Below are 19886 nucleotides of genomic sequence, written 5' to 3' on the forward strand. Positions count from 1 at the left end.
TCGTCAAAAAATTACCGAACACGGTATTCCAAATTAAGTGTGTAGATATGGAACGCGTTCACAAAAACTATAAAATAAATAAGCGAGTAATGAAACAGACAAATCGTCCGTTCATAAGTTGCGACTTATTAAATTCCTAAGTATTTTTGCCGCAGTGTATGCATCATGATGTTGTCGACTGTCGAGTCGACATATTTACAAATGACTTTGACTGTGCACGGTGTTTACATATATTGCTTTGTTAAATTTGGTCATGTTTACAATCATATCCACCAGGATAAAGATTTCACAACAGTATTAGCTTTGAATTTGCTGTGACAATCCGTCCACCGTTTTCTTTGTTTCGTGATCATCCGTTTCCAGCACACTTAATTTTGATTACCGAGTTCGGTAATTTTTTGACGAGATTAAAACTGCTGAGCACCGAACTCGTTCAGCAAAAATGCATTGTTTACCTTTTCCATACGATTTTGACAGTTGTTTTACTGAGCCTCAGTAAAATCGATTACCGAAACTACCGAGATCGTACTGCTGTTATAATCTCGTCAAAAAAGTACCGAACAGACAATTCAGAAATAAGTGTGAGCGGTCCCGTGTTTCGTTTGTAATTTTTCCGTCCGTTTAAAAATCACAAATGCCTCGAAAGTGTGTTGTACCCGGCTGTATACATACGTTTTTTAAGATTCCCTACAGTAAAAAAAAATTCACCGATGCTTTCTAGGCGAAGATTCCTGAAATGGATTGGCATATTGGGATTCAGATCCCATTATGCTTCCACAAACAAATTTGTTTGTAATTTGCATTTTGTAACTGGTAAATTGAAGGAATGCTAAATGATATATTTTTATAAGAATTTCGATTTACTTTTTTAGGAAAATCTGCAAAGGATACAGATACATCTGATATCGATTGGGCCCCCACATTAAATGTGCCCAACCCGGATAAATCTTATATTGTTCTTGAAGCCCAATTGAAACAACATGGAAGCGGAAGTCTTGAAAAACTTGTATTCAATATTTATTTTAATTAGCTCGGATCAAAATCCATCGCAATCGTTGTGAAAATCATATATTTCAGACCCTGATTATTTCGGCCAACAACTAGTACTACATAGTTATACTCATGGATTTTTATTCTTTTAAAGGTTCTGACAACAGTGTTTTCAAGTTCAGGAGCTCCATAGAAAACCCCGGTGGACATGACGCTTCTACTTTGGACAGCTTCGACAATTTTGTTACACGATTTCTGGGAAATGAGTCAGCGACAGGTGTGAACCTGTGAAGTACGCTGATGGAGTGTGCAGATTCTTCGCAGACAACCTCTTTTGAAAAAGATAGTGTAGTTCCAGATACAGTTCCCGACACGTCGCGTCCTCATGTAAGTAAAAACTAAATAACAGGCCACCAAACCATTACAAGTTCATACATAGAATACATATGATTTCGAAAAAAGTACAATAATCAAGAAAATCAAGAAGGACGTTACTCTCCCTCTCCCTTTCTCATTTTTTAAGTCTTGATGAATCCACTAAAATCAGCCCATTAAGATATTCATATTTGGATTTTAGGACCCCAATTACTCGTTCTATGTGTACTCGTAATGCAGGTATTTGCTTATCTCTCTTCAAGTTTAAGGGGTTCAGTTGTGTGTTCTTCCGCAGGAATGTTGGGATGTTGAAGATTGCCCCTTGGATGAAATTAAATCGCTCACATCGAAACCGTTGTCTGCAATGACGACGTCACCTGGCTCAAGTATGTCGAGAAAACCGGAAGTTTCCACGATTTTTCGATCCGAACACCGACCAGCATATGCATGGGATATAAAAGATACTCGACCATCAGCTGACATGGCAATAAAAAAGGTCGTTGTTTCTCTCATTTTATATGAGCTGTGGTGGGAGAGAGAGCTGCTTTAGGGTCCGTGAATTCTTTAGTAGATACCTCAAAACAATCAATTATGTGTATAGGACGCGCACCATACTATTCGCGGCAGATGACGAATACTTATGTCCTTCGAAACAGGTGCTAAAGCATATTTCAATGTTTCGTACAAAACAAATAAAGTTCTATGGAAATACTTCGATATTGTTGTACTACACACAGAATACTCCTCAGCTAAATCTACAAATCGTCCCCTTAATGCTAGAACTAGGTAGGGATTTGTACCATTTGGGCAGGTGTACCTATTTTGGGCACTTGCCACTATAACTAAGTCAATCTCAAACCGATTGATTTGAGTTTTTGTATAGAGTGAGATACTGCACGTGCCTAACTCTATACAAAAATTCAAGTCAATCCATTAGAAGTTAACTTAGTTACAGTGGCAAGTGCCCAAAATAGGTACACCTGCCCAAATGGTACAAGACCCTAACTCGAAAATCATAGTTTCGAGAAAAACGACTTTGAAAATTTTACAATTTTTCATGCAGTTGTTCCAAAGGTCTGGAGCCTTGGAAATAATTATTTTTTAGCATTTATTGCTTATTCAGCTTCTACTCTTTCTGCTACAAGAAAAAGTTTTGAACTATTTTGGTTTAAACCTTTGATAAAATCAATAAATGGTTGAAAAATTGTCGAGTTACCTAGTTATAGCACTCAAAATGCAACATAAATAATGGAAGAGATGAACTGAGATACCTACTTTTTACCACTATTGCTTTCATTCTTTTCAGTTTTCTTGTTGCAGTATGCAAATTCAAAAGGGTTCACATATTGAAATTAACATGTAATCGCTGAATTTGCTAGGATGCCTGCTATATCACCACATGACACCTCAATATGTTCATAAAATAATCGTCTACGAACAATCACAGTTTTTAGCTAAATCAATACAAGTAAAATATTTCAAGTTTTTAGACCTAAAATGAAAAACAGTAGTAGATTTTCAATCTACTAACAAAAGAATGACTAGTAACATTTCCACGTCCAAGCGTCCAATAGATTTTAACCTGTGCGATTGGAAATAGATAATATCATATTATGATTTTCTCAGTTACCTAGTTATAGCACTCAGTTCTTGTATTCTACACTGAGATACCTAGTTCTGAAAATGGTGAATATTTTCGTCGTTTATAATTGTATTTCATTGGTATTTGGATATATAATAGAGCTCAAAAAGCTCGATATAATGGTATATTCAACTCAAAAACGTGAAATTTCGAGTTACCTAGTTCTAGCATTATGGGGACGGCATGGAGTGTTTCTTCGCAGTTTCCGAAGAGTCATTACGAGCATTTGATCCTTGGATAAAGCACACTGGAGCTGAAACAAGCAGTTTTCAAGGTATGCAAAGATTATTTTCGAAGTTCTTATGCTACTAATTCCCGTGAACACCTTGCATCACCGGTCATCATTAATCCAATCCAAGCCACAGTGCTTTTTTTTTTTCAAAAGCTCCACTACTAATACACCAACTCTTGCTTGCAGCCCGGCAAGTTCCTTCTGATACGCCGCGATGATTGCATCTTGATGTTTTTCTTTCTTTTATACCTTCCAATTCTGTTTGGTCCTGCGAAAGATTTTCAACACAGATGCTACAGCTGAACTGTTCTTCTTTGCAGTAACCGTGATCCCTTATACAGCTGGGGTCCTCGGTGGTGAGTTTCGAGAACTTGTCTTCGGCGACCTCGACTATAAAACAAAACAAAATTGTAACTCTATACTTCTCCATAAGCAGATGGTCATGGGTTCAATCCCAGCCCCGGCACTTTCGTCAGTTGCTCTTTCCCCCTGAGAGCAGCTGACACTGACCCTCTTCTGAGCCAATGGCTCAAATGGACCCGGATACTTTTACATCGGCGAACGGCAACCCATAATGGACCCCCAATCGGACTGGAAACAGGAACAACCAACAGCCACACATCAACTTCCTGGTGCTCATCATTCTACCAAGATAGGGTAGAAAGTGAAAGCAGCGCTACGGCAACCAGTTCGATATAGTAGAATTAGAATAGAATACATTTAGGCACTGTACAAATTGAAAGTACAGCTTCCAATGAATTAACTGCATCGGCTGTTTTCCTACTCTCCGCATCGACCAATGTGGCGCTAGCTTCTATGCGCAAAAAATCGCTAAAAGTAAATCGCAAAAATATTGTATGGCGAATAGCACCTAAAGGCAAATTCTTCAAAGTGGAACACATTATTCGAAAAAATATTTGGTAGTGGTTGTGCACAATGGTGACCACTATTAAGCCTACCAAATATTTTTTCGGGAAAAGCTTTGTATTTCAAGTAATTCAAGTTTAGATGCATTTCGCCATACAAAATTAAATTGATTTACTCCTGCTGATCAACTGTGGCTGCGCGCAAAGCGGGTAGTCCATTCAGAGGACATGTGATTGGATCGTTCCAATGAATTTGTCACAAATGATTGGAAGTCGCTTTCATCCACCACCACGCGGTTAGCTCTTCCTGGTGTCTCGTCGATGGTGTGTTTTGAAGAATCAGCTATAAATACGAACTAAACATTGAATTGGGGTCTCCAGTTAGCCTAGTGGTAAGGCTATGGATCGCCAATCCGGAGACGGCGGGTTCGATTCCTGTTCCGGTCGGGAAAATTTTCTCGATTCCCTGGGCATAGTGTATCATTGTACTTACCTCACAATATACAAATTCATGCAATGGCAGGCAAAGAAAGCCCTTCAATTAATAACTGTGGAAGTGCTCAAAGAACACTAAGTTGAAGCGAGGCAGGCCAAGTCCCAGTGGGGACGTCGTGCCATAAAGAAGAAGAAGAACATTGAATTGAACAACCGAAACATGACATAATATACTGGCACTCATTGTTCCGAGCCAAATTTTCAGCTGGAGATAAAGAATCATGTTGAAAAGCTGTAGAGTTCAAATCTGTCCCGAGCAGTGCTTCCTCGAATGACTCAAAGCCCCCATGGTTGGTCACGTCAACTGGGTAGATGCGATTAATTGATTCGTCGGAATTTGCAATGTTGATTGATGGTATCCAATCAACACTATTCACAGGCCCGGATTAAAAATTGTGGGGCCCGGGGCCAGAGCGAATGTGGAGGTACATGTAATGAGCAAAAATGTTTTTCTGTTTTTGAACAATAAAGTTAATGTGTAGCATGCATAAACGATTTTTGTGGAGGCCCCTAAAATGTGGGGGCCCGGGGCCCTGGCCCCCCGGCCCCCCCTTAGATCCGGCCCTGAGTATTCACATCAGTGATAGTGGCAGCTTTTCCTAATAAAAAAGATCGACATTTTTTCAATTTTGGTGTCGGGTATTTTATTTGTTTTCAGCCATTCGTGAAGTCTTCGCTTCGAAAAGTTCACCGCTGTTATTTGCCTTATATGTGGGAAACGAAAAAATCGTGCTCCTTCCGTTTTGTGAGTCGAATGGCACAAATACGATGCACTTTTAGTCATTCTTTTAAAACAGTTACGAAAATCGAGGAAAATTCTCACGCACTTCACTTTTATTCAGCCGATTGTCTTTCCGGAAGATAGGTAAACATTGCCCGCAACTACATGGACTTATCCACCGATGAACCGAATTCATCGCGGTCCGAGAATTTTGACACTAGAGCGGGACCGTTTCCAATCAGAATTGAACGATATGGTGTCAAAATTCCCAGACCGCGATGGATTTGGATCATCGGTGGATAAGTCCATTGTTTATGTTTTCAATTCCCTAAAACAGTGGCGGGTAAAACAAGAAGACCACCAGTCGTTTTTCATGTTGGACAGTACGGTTCTCGCTCGGTTTCTAGTGAATCGATTCGATTGGAATTTTGACTATCGCCATAGCATGGCACAGCGGCGAATATCAAGATAAGTACTAAACGTGCTATGCTATCCTAGATGCTATCTGAATTTTCAATATTTTCAGTCCTGAGCATCCAAGTTCTCCGCGGCCAGGTCAAATTTTTTGCAACTTTTTCTATTTCCTTATTGAGACTGCGTTGCCATGAGCATCTGGGCTTGCATCTGCTGCGATGTCCTGCTAGGTTTCAGTCTAACGCTTGCTTGCCTCGTACTGTGCTTCAATGAGGCCGATGATTTTCTCAGGGATGTCGGATCCAAACTTGGGAGCAGCCGACGAACACGTCTTTCATCCACGAAAATGGTGCACCTATTTAATGATCTCAAGGACGAATTCACGTCAAGGCATTTCCTGCTCGACTCCGTCTTCGACGTTGCGTTTCTCTCTCTCTCTCTCTCTCTCTCTCTCTCTCTCTCTCTCTCTCTCTCTCTCTCTCTCTCTCTCTCTCTCTTCATCTTCTGAACGCAACAAGCTGCGTTTCATGATTCCCTGTTGTCAGATCTGCTCTGGTTTATTCAATACCCATATAGTTATCGAAATTGTTTTTGACCGTATGAATTCCGCAGCGTACTAAATACAACACCAACATATTTCTTTTTTTATTACTTTCACCCGTCTCTTTTACTACAGGACACTCTTGCGCTTGAGATGGTCGAAAGTTTTTTCTTAATCAATGAGTCTATTGGAGTTGATTGATTTGCTTAAAGATGACACGGTACGTGACAATATGGTCCGCCCAGGAACGTCCGGCACGGAATCCTGCTTGCTGCCGCCGGAGCGTTGCGTCAATTTTTTTTTTTTTTTTACTTATTCGTTTATTTGGAAGGCTCGGGCGCCACATGAGCATAACTGAGCCGAAATCTTTTGTTTTTTTACAATGATTTTACATTTTACAATTTATTACTGCCTTAAGCTATGTTAGTTTGGGAAGCCGAAGTACTCGCGGCTGTTTCGAGGTTAAGGATTGAGAAAAAAAATAAAATTGGGAAGGAGGGATTTATGGGTTTAAAACTAAATTATTTGCTAACTTATACTAAAACATTGATGGGACAAATTGTCCATATCTGTAACGGAACCAAAAAGTAAGGACTTTATCGGTAGAAAACGACAAGAAGAGGACAAACGGAAGGGGGGTGACGACAGACAGGGGCGAACAACAAAACCAAAAGGCGGACAACGAAAACAAGGAATGTACAACATCAAACTCTGACATCAACACGTTTCAAAAACTGGTAAATCAGGTTCATGTATTCCAAATCAAGTCCTGCCAACACTTCTCTAACGGGTTTCTGTTGTTTTCCTCGGACCCGGAGAATTTCATGCAGCTCAGATCTGACCTCACGATATTCATTGCATCCCCACACGACATGTTCGATATCCTGGTAAGCTACGCTACAGACACAGAGATTGCTTTCTGAGAGCCCAATACGGAAGGTATGTGCATTCAACAAATAGTGGTTGGACATCAGCCGACACATTACACGAATGAAATCGCGGCCTAAATCCAACCCTTTGAACCATGGCTTCTTCGACACCTGTGGAATGATGGAGTGCAACCATCTACCCATCTCTCCATCTCTCCATTTGTGTTGCCAGCTGATCAAGGTCTCCTGACGGGCCAATGCAAAAAATTCGTCGAAGGCGATTTGACGCTCGTAAATATCGCCTCCGCTAGCGCCCACCTTAGCCAGAGAGTCCGCTTTCTCATTGCCCGGAATTGAGCAATGTGAAGGGACCCAAGCTATGGTGATGGTGTATGAGCGTTTGGACAAAGCACTCAAGACTTGGCGTATTCCATTCAGGAAGTACGCTGAGTGCTTCATCGGTTTCATTGACCGAACAGCCTCCAGAGAGCTTAGACTGTCGGTAAAAATGAAGTAGTGCTCAGGTGGAAGAGTGCGAATGTACTCTAAGGTGTAGTATATAGCCGCTAGCTCAGCAATGTATACCGAACATGGCTTTTGAAGCATGTAGGTGGCGCTATGAAATTCGTTGTAGACACCGAAACCACTCGAATCATCGGTTTTCGAACCGTCTGTGAAGAACTGTCTGTCCCCGCTAACATGCCCGAACTTACTTGCAAAAATTTGTGGAATACCTATGGAACGGAAAGATTCCGGTATACCGGTGATCTCATCCTTCATAGAGAGATCAAAATCCACAGAGGAGCTGTCGAAGTCTGAGAAGTTGTCACGATTGGTGTTAACCGGAGATGGGCTTACCTCCAGCGTCATGTACCAGTAGTACACACTCATAAAACGAGTTTGAGGATTCTGTTCGAGCAGCTTTTCGAAATTTTCTATGACCAATGGATTCACAACCTCGCATCGGATGAGGAACCGGAACGATAACTCCGCAAAGCGGTCTGTCAGAGGCTGTACACCAGCGAGTACCTCTAAACTCATAGTGTGAGTTGAGTTCATGCAACCTAACGCGATCCGAAGACAACGGTACTGAACCCGTTGAAGCTTCAGCAAGTGTGTTTTCGCCGCGGATTGAAAACAGAAGCTACCGTATTCTAAAACCGACAGAATGGTTGTTTGGTACAGCTTGATCAGATCTTCCGGATGTGCTCCCCACCATGTTCCGGTAATAGTTCGCATAAAGTTGATTCGCTTTTGGCATTTCTGTATCAGATACACAATGTGCTTCCCCCAGGTGCATTTGGAGTCGAACCAGACACCGAGATATTGAGAAGACATGCTATGAGTGATTGTCTTACCCATCAGATGGAGCGGAAACTTTGCCGGTTTGTGTTTTTTAGAAAAGACAACCATCTCAGTTTTCTCCGGAGAGAATTCGATACCCAGCTTGAGAGCCCAAGTAGACAAATTGTCCAAAGTATCCTGTAGTGGTCCTTGCAGATCGACTGCTATTGATCCCGTTATAGAAACAACACAGTCATCCGCAAGCTGTCTTAACGTGCAATTTTCCATGAGACAATCATCTATGTCTCTAACATAAAAATTGTAAAGAAGGGGGCTTAAACATGAACCCTGGGGGAGACCCATGTAGCTAATTCGTGAAACTGTCAAGTCGCCATGAGTAAAACTCATTTGCTTCTCAAACAGCAAATTATACAAAAAGTTGTTCAAAATTGGTGAAAGGCCACTTCCGTGTAGTTTGTCGGAGAGAACATCGACACAAACTGAATCAAAAGCTCCCTTAATATCCAAAAACACTGAGCCCATTTGCTGCTTTTGAGCAAAGGCAAGCTGAATTTCTGAAGTAAGCAACGCAAGACAGTCGTTCGTTCCTTTGCCTCTGCGGAAACCAAATTGTGTATCAGACAACATGCCATTCGATTCAACCCATTTGTCCAGTCGAAAGAGAATCATCTTCTCTAACAACTTCCGTAGACAAGACAACATCGCGATTGGACGGTACGAATTATGATCCAACGCGGGTTTCCCGGGTTTTTGAATAGCTATCACTCTCACTTGCCTCCAATCATCCGGAATGATGTTGTTATCCAGGAACTGATTGAACAAGTTCAACAAGCGCCTCTTAGCGACGTCGGGGAGGTTTTTAAGCAAGTTGAACTTAATTCGATCCATTCCTGGAGCGGAATTGTTACATGAAAGAAGAGCAAGTGAGAATTCAACCATCGAAAACGGCCTATCCATGTCGTCCCTATCCTCGGAAACATCCCGAATTATTCGCTCCGCGGGTACGGAATCTGGACAAACTTTTTTTGCGAACTTGAGAATCCACCGAGGAGAGCTTTCTCGATCCTCGTTTACCGACGACGCGTTACGCATTCTTCTCCCGACGTTCCAAAGAGTTCTCATTGATGTCTCACGCGATAAACCCTCGACGAACCGACGCCAGTAACCGCTTTTCTTCGCCTTGATCAAGTTCTTGAACTTGCTTTCAAGGGAAGTGTACCGCTTAAAGTTTTCGACTGAACCGCGTTTCCGAAATTCTTTGAACGCCGCGGATTTCTCGCGATAGATTTCTGTACACTCGCTATCCCACCACGGATTGGGGGGTTTCCTGCGAGCCGAAGGACCTGGAACTGGCCGACGTTGTGCCTGCAGCGCGCTACTGATGATCAGTTCTGATAGAAACTGATACTCTTCCCGCGGTGGAAGAATTTCTACCGATTGCTCACCGTCGATAATTGCTTCCGCGTACTTTCCCCAGTCAATGTGTTTCGTGAGGTCGTAGGAAATGTCAACAGATGGAGGTTGACGTGAACCATTGGAAATAGAAACAACGATCGGAAGGTGATCACTACCATGGGGATCCTGGATAACCTTCCATGTACACTCCAGCGATAGTGAGCTCGAACAGATTGAGAGGTCTAATCGGCTGTCTCTAGGACTGCCATCTTTAGCTGGAGGTGCCACTCGCGTAACTTCTCCGGTGTTCAAAATTGTCATGTTGAAGTCGTCGCAGAGGTCATATATCAAAGTTGAACGGCTGTCATCGTACAGTTCCCCCCAGCCTGTACCATGGGAGTTGAAATCTCCCATGAGCAGCCGTGGCTCAGGCATAACCGAGCAGATGTGGGCGAGATCCCTGCGAGATATCGCAGTTCTCGGTGGAAGATATATGGAGGCAACACTGAGGGTTTTACCTCGGATTGTCACCTCACATGCGACGGCTTCGATGCCTGTCATCGGTTGAAAATCGACTCTGTAAAATGAGTGCTGCTTTTTGATCCCTAAAAGCACCCCTCCGTACGAGTCGGACCGATCAAGACGGATAATGTTGAAATCGGAAAATGGTAAGGTTACATCGGGTGTCAGCCATGTTTCGGATAGCGCAAAAACATCGCATTGTAAATTGTTTATTAAAAATTTGAAAGAGTCTAATTTTGGTACGATACTACGACAGTTCCAGTGTAGCACAGAAATCATATCTTCGACCTCGGTGGTTAAATTAGCCATCGAAAGATACGAATGTCGCAAGGAGGGGCATTTTAGAAGCCAACTGCTTCAAAAGAGGAGACACACAAGGAAGAAGTGCATTGACAATGCTCTTCACTGAGTCAGAAGCATTAAAGAAGTTAAGGACGATGTCTACGATGCCAGAAAGCGTAAACATCGGAGCACCAAGAGGTTGTTCCTGGTTCTCCGAATGCTGTCCCTCTGGCTGAGAAGTCGAAAAAATTGGGACATCTGGGATTTTTGATGTTCCCGGGAGCGAAGGAAACTCTCGTTCATCTTGGATTTTGAATCCAGGAGGTGAACGTTTGTTACCTTTTTTAACACTCTTAGAATTTGTCACGGTGGGTTGGGGGTCACTGCTAGGCAGATTCCGAGGTTTTTTGGTGGGTCTCTGGAGCCTCACCCGTTTCCTCGTTTCACCCTTAAAAACAAAGGGAACCCCGTCCCCGACCTCAGAGTCAGAGCCCTGATCATCGAGAGACAAAGACGAGTAGATGTTGCGTGATTCAACGACCGGAGCAGCTTTTCTCAGCATTTCGGCGTAGCTTCGCCTTGAACGCTGCTGCAACGATCGTTTTTGATGTTGTTTTCGCTGTATGTACTTCGGGCAAACATTGAGATCGTGTGGACGGTCGCTACCACAATAAACACACTTGGGCGGCGTTTTACACGCACCGTCCACATGTCTCTCCCCGCATGTTGCACAGCGAGGTTTATTGCTGCAGTACTGGGCGGTGTGGCCCAGCTGCTTGCAATTGATGCAATTCATTATCTTCGGTACATACAGCCTCACAGGTAGCCGAAGTTTGCCAATCACCAGCAGATCTGGTAATGCAGATCCGGAGAAGGTCACAGAAAATTCTTCAGATGGTGTGTAAACCTTCTTCTCGCCCTCCTGGGATACCGAATGCAGTTGCCGGCAATCCAGTATCTGGACAGGAGGTAGAGAAGGGTTATGGAAACGACCACAGCCTTGCATGATCGTTTCGCAGGTCAAAGATGCGTCGGCGACCTTCCCCGAAATCTCAATTGACGCGCTCGGAAGGTAGACAAAATACTCAAGAGTAAACAACTCGCAGGCTACAATCTCATTAGCGTGCTTTCGGTCGCCTACTGTCACCCGAAGCTTAGCTGTACCGACCATGTCAATGGAGACAACGGAAGAATACCGCTTAGTCAGATCCTTGCTGATTTGAACGGTGTTCAAACGTTTGCCTTTGGGTCGGAAGAAAACAACATATGGCCCGCCAAAGTCGGGAGGGTAGGCCTTGAGGCGGGGGGACGTCGAAACAGATTTACTGTTGGTGTCCATTGGAGAAGCACCAGGGTGAAGGGGGGCAAAGGGGTTAGCATTTAAATCGCCTTGTTGGCTCGAGCAATCCGATGCCAATAACAAAGCTTCGTTGATGCGGTACGATGTACCCCCGCCATCATCATCATCGCCCATTGTGGCAGCTAACTACCACCACGGGGCACTCAAAAATCTTAAACTAACACTTATCACGGGGACGAAATAATCAAAAAAACAAGGGACAAAATTAACTGTACAGGGAAAGTGAGGAAAAAAAAAGAGAAAAAAAAACTGCTTATATACCAAATTAAATCTAATCAAAGAGTCAGTGGAGAGGGGGGAACAACGAGGGGTAACTTTGAATACTTAGCTTTGTGCTCTGTTTTGCCACAGGCTCGACGACGACAGGTCCAAGCGATGGGATCGCCCGCACTGGGAGGAGGCGAGCGGTGTGCAGCGGTTGAACGCTCTCTGCTCTTCTCTCGGTGGGCTGCTGCTGTCGACGACGATGAGCTTGGGTACTCACTGGAAGAAGCCGATCACGGCCGCGCGAGCGGCGCGGTATGCGGGGGGTGCTGCACTGCTGTGCTCGATAATCGGACAATGCGCCACGTGATATAATAAAAACGTGAACTTTACTCAAACTAAACGAACTTTTGCGGCAAAAATTGTGGCCTAGCCAATCGCACGCGTCCCACTAGGGATTTTTACTTAATAAACTTAATCACTCGGAAACACTAGCACGAAAATAGCCACCGAACTGGAGACAAACCGGACGAACGAAAAGTTGCGACTGTCTCGAACGAACGCTCGCCAAAGAGTGGTTGCGTCAATTTTCTCCGGTTAAAGATCAATTCGCAGAGGACTTTGAGAACGATACGCAGTAACATGATGCGCAGCCAATCATCGCATACAGTCAGGTCACCTTTTTTGGGTACCTTTACTAAGACGCCTAAAAGTCGTTACCGTTGAATCAGTTCGTCATCTTCCATTTTCGGTTTTCATAACGGTTTTGGGTTTCGGAAACAGTAGGTTGTTGGCCTAAGGTCCCCTATCCACCGTGGTAATGCGGCCAGCTTAGGTATAGCTTCCGGTGGAGAAGCATTTCATACTCAGCCGCTGGATGCCAGAACAGACGCTGTTTGAGCCGCACCTCCTTGGTAAACAGACGCTCGAGACGTACCTCCTCAATCTAGCTGAAATCAGAAGGACAACCCAGACTGCGGAGAAAAACAACTCTAAACAGATGATCTTTGTAATCGATAGACCAGTGTTTATCTTGATCACATCTTAGTAGTCTATTTATATTTTATGATGAGTTTAGCCTTGGTTGGAATGCCTAGTGGATGTCAAATTTTTGATTGAAGCTCAAATTTTAAAATTTATTGTAAGTTTTGAAAATGTTCTCCGAATAACTAATATTCCGAATTCTCAATTTCAAGGTATCGAAATTCCAAATCATCCGTAATGGAGGAACGCCAACGAAACCGATCCAATCGAACACGTCGAGCTATTCGTACCTCCAGCAACAATCACATCGTTATCGAGGTGTCCGAAGATGGCCACGTCCAGGTCATTCAGTCTCTTCGATCCCTCTCAAGTTCAGAGCAAACGTCACTGTTTACAAGGAACTATATTCCCGCTCCTCCGCTACATCCAACGGTTTTTGACGGAACATACCGGCTAGAAGATGACGAGGACACCAACTCGGAGTGGACCGTTTCGTCGGAAAGTATCCCATCGGAAGAGAGCGACTCGGAGATGGCCCTGGAGGAAGTCGTAAGTACGGCGGTATCTTCGGTTCCGGTTATTGAACCTGGAGCCAGTGGCGAGGGTATGGAAGTGCGGAAGAAATCCATATCGGTGGTGGGTAACGTCCGTGGACAAGCCGTCGGGACTATGATTGATCCGGACAGTACGGTGCTGATGCAGCTGTCCAGGGGAAGTCTGGGTGGTTACAATGAGATTCTAGAATACATGGGGGAGGTAAACGAAATGTTGAACGATCAGACCAGCACGGTGATTTTGAAGTACCCGGGATTGGAAGATTCACAGAGATCTAGGGCTGGTCAGCTGGGCCACGTGGAAACTGCCAAGAATATGATGGAGTTGACGGAGGATGTTCTTCGACGTGTTCAAGGATCGTCTCGGGAGTCCATTTTGATCAAGCTGCAGAACACATTGGGAGAGATGCTGTATCAACCGGAAGATACGATCGCAATTCATACGTTTTCCAGGGAAGACACGGGCTGCCCTAAGTCGGAAGCACTTGTAGCGTACTTTAGGAAAGACAACGACGCAGCACTATTTGTACAAGTTCCCGAGTCGAGCAATGGAGCTTCTAAAAGCCTCTCCGGATGTGAGGATGACGAGCGGGTAGGTGTTGAACGGTTGAAGAGCTTGCTCCAAGAATCGTTGCACAGTCAGGAGCGGATCCTGGGACAAACGTTGGGAACTGAACCGGAAATAACCATCAGCAGATCAGGGAATAATGTCATTGGGGTTCTGAGTTTCCCAAATTCATCATCTGCCGTGGTGAAGACTAACGTGGACAACTTCTCTGTTGAACAAGATCGGTCGGAAATGGTTCGATCTATGAAAGATCTTCTCCAAAATTTGGTTCAACAATCGTCCGGAAAGCTGTTGGTTCAAATGCATGCGGACAGCGATCGTGAGACTATAGTGGATCAAATCAAAAGCGAGTTGGATCAGTCCATCAGAAGCGGCACAGCAGAAAGTGGTGAGTCAGCCATCAGCGTGAAGGAAAGCGACGACAAAGTCATTGGAGTTCTCAACTATTCGGGGGGTTCGATCGTTATTCAAACTTCAAGCAAAAACTGGATTCACGCTCAATCTTGTAGCGACCCGAAAGATCTGCTGGCAAGCATTCGACTTTTGATCGAATTGTTCATTATGAGCAGTGAGCTGACCGACGTTGATTTGCAATCCCTAGCTTCGATCATCGTCCAAGCCTTCCACTGCCCTAGAGTTGAACTGTCCGACGAATATTGCGAAAAGTACGTTCTGGAAAAGATGAAATTTGTCGTTCATCGGCTTATGAATCCCGAAGCAAACGAAGATCCTCTGTTGATAATTAATCAACTTCGAAGTGCCCTAGAGGACATCGCAGATCCTGAGCTTGCAACTTGTCACTCCAAAGAACCGTATTCTACCGATGTCTTGATAAACTACCTGGACGAGTTGATCTGTGAGGAAAACTCCCAGTACACGGACGATCAAATTCTACGAACCTTACGAGGAGCACTTCTTGATATACTCATCCACTATGACACCTCACTGTCCGGCGCTCTCGAAGAACTCCTAGGAGTGCTGAAGAACGTCTCCGCAGAAAATATCGAACTTCATGCACCACCCAGTGTCACCAGTTCTCCGGGTGTGACAGCCATAACCAATGACCCTTTCCTTCTCGAACGTTTCTCCTCGGACCACCCGTCTCGCGAAATGGTTCAACGAATCCACAACCTTCTAGGAGACGAAGAACCTTCCGAGGGCCGTGAAGTGTCCTACCTCACGACGTTCCATACCCTGTTCCTAACACTTCTCCGAATCATCGGCGGATGGAGCTTCCGGGTGAAATCCTTTCTTGGCAAGGAACCTGCACCGGCTATTTCAGCGGAACCCGAGTCGGAATCAACCCTCGAACCCGAACCGGGGATATCCGTCCAGCGGAAACCCTCCGTATCGTTCCATCTGCTAAAACAACCCGACGAAGCGGACGAGCGGACACCTTCAGACATATCCCAGCAACTGGAGGACGAACGGCAGAAGTTGAACAGTGCGATCGACGATTTGCGACAGTTCCTGGAAGAGTCGTTGAACGTTCCGGAGTCGTGGGACCAGCAGCGGAAGGGCTCGCTCATGCAGTTCTCCAGCGGACGAGCGGCCGTGAAGCAACGGATGCTTCATCTGTTTTCCAAACTGCTGGACGAAGCCGGGAAGCTGAAGGTGACGGACAAGTCGCGAGACTCGATCCATCTACGCCTGGACTCGGCATCTGGCGAACTGGAACGAAAGGAGGGAGCTCAGTACGTGGTGCTCAGTGGGAACGTTCGCGATCGCCAGCACAATCTAGGCTTGTTTTTCGAGGCTAGGATGATGGATTTGGAGGGAGTTTCCAAGGTGGAATCGGAGGTGGAATGTGTGACGGAAGTTCGGCGACTGTCGGACGAGTCCGAGCAGCTGGTTACGAGCGAGATAGTGCCGGAGGTTGTGAACTCTTGTGTGGCCGATTTTGGAAGTGAGCGGGAGGGAGAAGTTGAGCGGGCAGGTGATCAAGAGGAGTTCCGACTGCAGGAGACATTGAGTAGGTACTTCGAGTTGATTCAAAGCTACATTCAAGAGACGATGGATCCGATGCGGGAGACGCTGGGTGTCATTTTGGAGAAAATCGCTGTGGCAGGGACGGAAAAGATTCGGGAGATACGATCAAGTTTCATTCAAACCAGTGGGAATATGGAGGAGAATTATGTTGTTGAGCTGCAGGATAGTCAGGAGGCTACAGCTGAGGAACAAACGGAAGGTAAGTCGGATCGATGCAGTTTGTTCAAAGTTGGTTAAAATTATGTCTTTTTCAGAAGTATTACAACATGCGAAGTCTATTCAATGCGTAGGTTCCGTGGCCAAACGAAGCGTTCAACAGCTCGAGAGATTAAGTGTAAGTATTGACCATATTGATAAAATGAGAATGCCACTGAAATTTTCTGAGTTGTTGCAAGTTGTTCGATTCCAATCACTTGTACACTTTTATCATTCGAATCATTTATTCTCTCACTAACTTAATTGCCCTTTACTGGCATTTACCAGATTTGCTGGTATGACTGCAATATACAGAAAAAAAATTGTAACTGGAAGGCATAGAATGGTGCTAATTGCCAAATTGGGAAATTGATTGGTGAAAAAAATATCACATTCTGGTAGGATTCGAACCTACGCCTTCATATTCGCAGGACCAGCGTTTTAACCAACTATGCCACAGACCAGGTAACGATTCTACAGAATGGAGATACCACACCATAAACACATTTATTTCCACAATTCCGTCTCTCTCAGATTGAGGTTTCAAAAAAATCAGGAAAGTACTGAGGTTTTTTTGGGAGTTTCAGGGATTTTGTGGATGTTACAAGAGTTTAAAAATGGTTACATCAGAGAATCAGGGGTGTTATGTGAAGGTATCAGAAGAAGGTTCAGTGGAGTTTCAAAAAGAAGTTTATCAATGTTTCGAGAGATTGCATAGGTGTTTCAGGAAACTCCAAGAAGTTGTTAAGAGGGCCATTCATAAACCACGAAGATTTGTGGAGAGGGGGTAGGTGGAGAGTCTAGCTAAGGCCTACGATCCGAACAAATTTTTGAAGGGGAAAGGGATGAACGAAGTCTTCATGAAGTTTCATCAGAGAATCCTGGAAGATTTTGTGTTTAATAAGTTTAATCTTTATGTATCTTTACAGGACCATCCCTCCCGTCTGGACAACATTGAGAGCACACTACGAGAACTTAAACAGCAAATGACCGAGCTGTGCGACCTACTTCGTAACCCCGTTCCTCAACCGGTCCCAATGGGACCCCAATATCTGGATCCAATACCTTCACCACCAACATCTCCCCTACCCAGCGTCCAATCGAGTTCGAGTGATTCGTCAACTTCCTTCGTGAGTGTCGCCCCCACGGCACCTCCTTTGGAAGAGATCGATGGACGTCTGTCTGTGTTGGTGGAAATAGTTTCGCTTGAAGAGAAGCACCGACTGTCGCAAGCGTCGTCCGGGAAAAGTGTTGTCCAGGATCATCAATTTGTATCGGCGGTCGAATGTCCCACGGGCGTTGAGTCACGACGGGAATCCGATGGAACAACTGATGCCCAGGATCGTTTCGCTTCAGCTGTTGAATGTCCTGAACGATTGTTCGAAGAAAAAACGGCACGATCATCAGAACTGGTACCTGCGCAGGACTTGTGTGTGGTGGTTTTAGAGGAAGAGCAAACGCGGGAGAATGTGCCTGAGCAACCTCGGTCAAGTGAAGTGCGATTTGAAGAATTACCGCGTCGATCAACAGCTAGTCAAACAGTAGAGTATCGCGGCACGCAAACGGATCCTGAAATCTTACCCGAGACTGTTGAAACGGCAGTGCAAGCAGTTGAATCGAAGGAAACTGATGTTCCAGTTGTCCAGGTGCACGAAGAAACCTCAGAGCAACGGGAGTCTATCTTCTCTCAAATACAAAAGAGGTTGTCTAGCTTGGTAACAACGACTGATGCTGAGCCGATTGCTGAGGACAGTCAAAAGCGTCGGTCAACTCGGGTTTCAATCGTGGAACCTGTCACCGTGGAGAGCTCTGAAGATGATCAAACAATGGGGTCTTTGGAGCTGGACGATGCAACAAGAAGCTACACAGTTGTTTCAACAACTGATACTCCTGAATCTACCATACCCAGCATGGAGTTGGAACGACCTTCCATTGAATCGAACGGAAGCGATGTTGAACAGGTTGTTCAACCGCAAGAATATCAACGGCGATCAACGTCGGCTTCAATCGTCGACCCAGTGATTTCACTATCGGATTCCGGTGAACAACCTGAACAAGGTTCAAAGCAGCCGCTTAAGAGACGATCAACATCCGTTGTGAGCAAAGATTCACAACAGCTGTCTGAAGAACAGTTCAGGAGGTCGAAGGTGCCACATCGTCAGGAGGAAACTTTGCAAGTGAATGAAATTCCTGTTCGTGACAATCGTAATCCCATGCTTTGCGACGTAGTTCTAAGTTACCAATGCAGACATGCAGACGAATTAGGACGCAGATATGTCAGTCCAGTCGAGATCATCTCGTGTCACCCGGTTGGTGCAAATCAGCTGATGGTTCATTGGGAGGTTGCACCACAGTTTGTTGATCAGATCAGTGGTTTTGAGGTACATATTTCTAAGAATTGTTTCCAATATGCTCGTTACTTTAAAGAAACATGATGTCTTTCAGATCTATGTTGACGGAGAAGCGAACATGTTCTACTATTCTAACCGCAGGAGGACTAGCTTGTTGGAGGACATCGATACGCAGAGGCAGCATAGAATCGTCATCTACTGCAATCCGAAGAGTTGGATCGGTAAAGCAGCACAGTGGGCCCCGGCAGTATTTTTTTATCATCTGTAATGAAAGTCTTCTCGGAAATATATTGTTCAACACATGTCTGTTCAAGTTTGGTTTATTGTATTCTTAGCTTTCCCTGATTCATTACAAAATCTCTGAGGCGTTCATAGTATCACTCTCGAGGAGGACTGGCATGTGATACTTCAATTCAAGCTGAGATATTTCAATTCAGAATCGGTAGTTTACGGATAGCCCAGGCACGGTAATTGCTGGGTAACGTGTAGTACTAGCGTGGTTCAAAAAATCGTTTTTGCTCCACACCGCTTATTCGATTCCTAACCAGGTTATATGCCTTCTCCCAAAATTTGAGCTCATTTGGTTGAAAATTGAGACTGCACAAGCCCTTCAAAGTTTGTATGGGAATTACTATGGGAAAACGAAGTTTTCAATTCAATCTACCGTAGCATTTCCCCAAGTGCCCTAGAAGGTTAGTTGACCCTTGGTACTCCTAGGCTACTCTATCAGCTACAACTTTGCCGAAGACCGCATTCAAATCGGACGCCCCATTGATTAGTTATCGATTTGTATCCAACTGGACAAACTTTAACAGTGATCCTCCAGCTTCCCAGCAGGCAACATTGCTGCATATGGCGCCAAAGATAGGGCACTGCACTGTTTTGATTTTGTATGGCATTTTGACGTTTCGTGGCCTTGTTGTTTACAAAATTTCTGTAAGAGTGAAAGAGAAGGAGATAATTTCATGCACTGCCCTATAGGGCAGTGCATGAAATTATCTCCCTCTCTTTCACTCTTACAGACATTTTGTA

General features: G+C 44.5%; 1 protein-coding gene across 3 annotated transcripts; it reads left to right on the forward strand.

Annotated features, from left to right (window-relative positions):
• Nucleotides 1–254: 254 nt before the first annotated feature.
• Nucleotides 255–19156, forward strand: LOC109401734 (uncharacterized). 3 transcript variants are annotated; one of them, XM_062842914.1, is made up of 6 exons: nt 255–813; nt 873–1377; nt 13410–16507; nt 16566–16642; nt 17433–18884; nt 18949–19156. In XM_062842914.1, coding segments are annotated over exons 2-6 (4803 nt in total). In that variant the 5' UTR covers nt 255–813; nt 873–1375; the 3' UTR covers nt 19123–19156. The 3 variants fall into 3 exon arrangements, with proteins under 3 accessions (XP_062698898.1, XP_062698897.1, XP_019529874.2); XM_062842913.1 differs by having other exon boundaries at nt 256–813; nt 16563–16642; XM_019674329.3 differs by lacking the exons at nt 255–813; nt 873–1377 and adding an exon at nt 13200–13354 and having other exon boundaries at nt 16563–16642.
• The last annotated feature ends 730 nt before the right edge of the window (nt 19157–19886 follow it).

This window comes from Aedes albopictus, chromosome 3 (assembly GCF_035046485.1).
Source record: "Aedes albopictus strain Foshan chromosome 3, AalbF5, whole genome shotgun sequence".
NCBI classification, from domain to species: Eukaryota; Metazoa; Arthropoda; class Insecta; order Diptera; family Culicidae; genus Aedes; species Aedes albopictus.

Excerpts from the sequence above, each read along its gene's own strand:
- LOC109401734 (XM_062842913.1), top strand. Across the intron at positions 16,508-16,562 it reads AGCTGAGGAACAAACGGAAG|AAGTATTACAACATGCGAAG; the intron begins GTAAGTCGGATC and ends TGTCTTTTTCAG. Across the intron at positions 18,885-18,948 it reads ATCAGATCAGTGGTTTTGAG|ATCTATGTTGACGGAGAAGC; the intron begins GTACATATTTCT and ends GATGTCTTTCAG.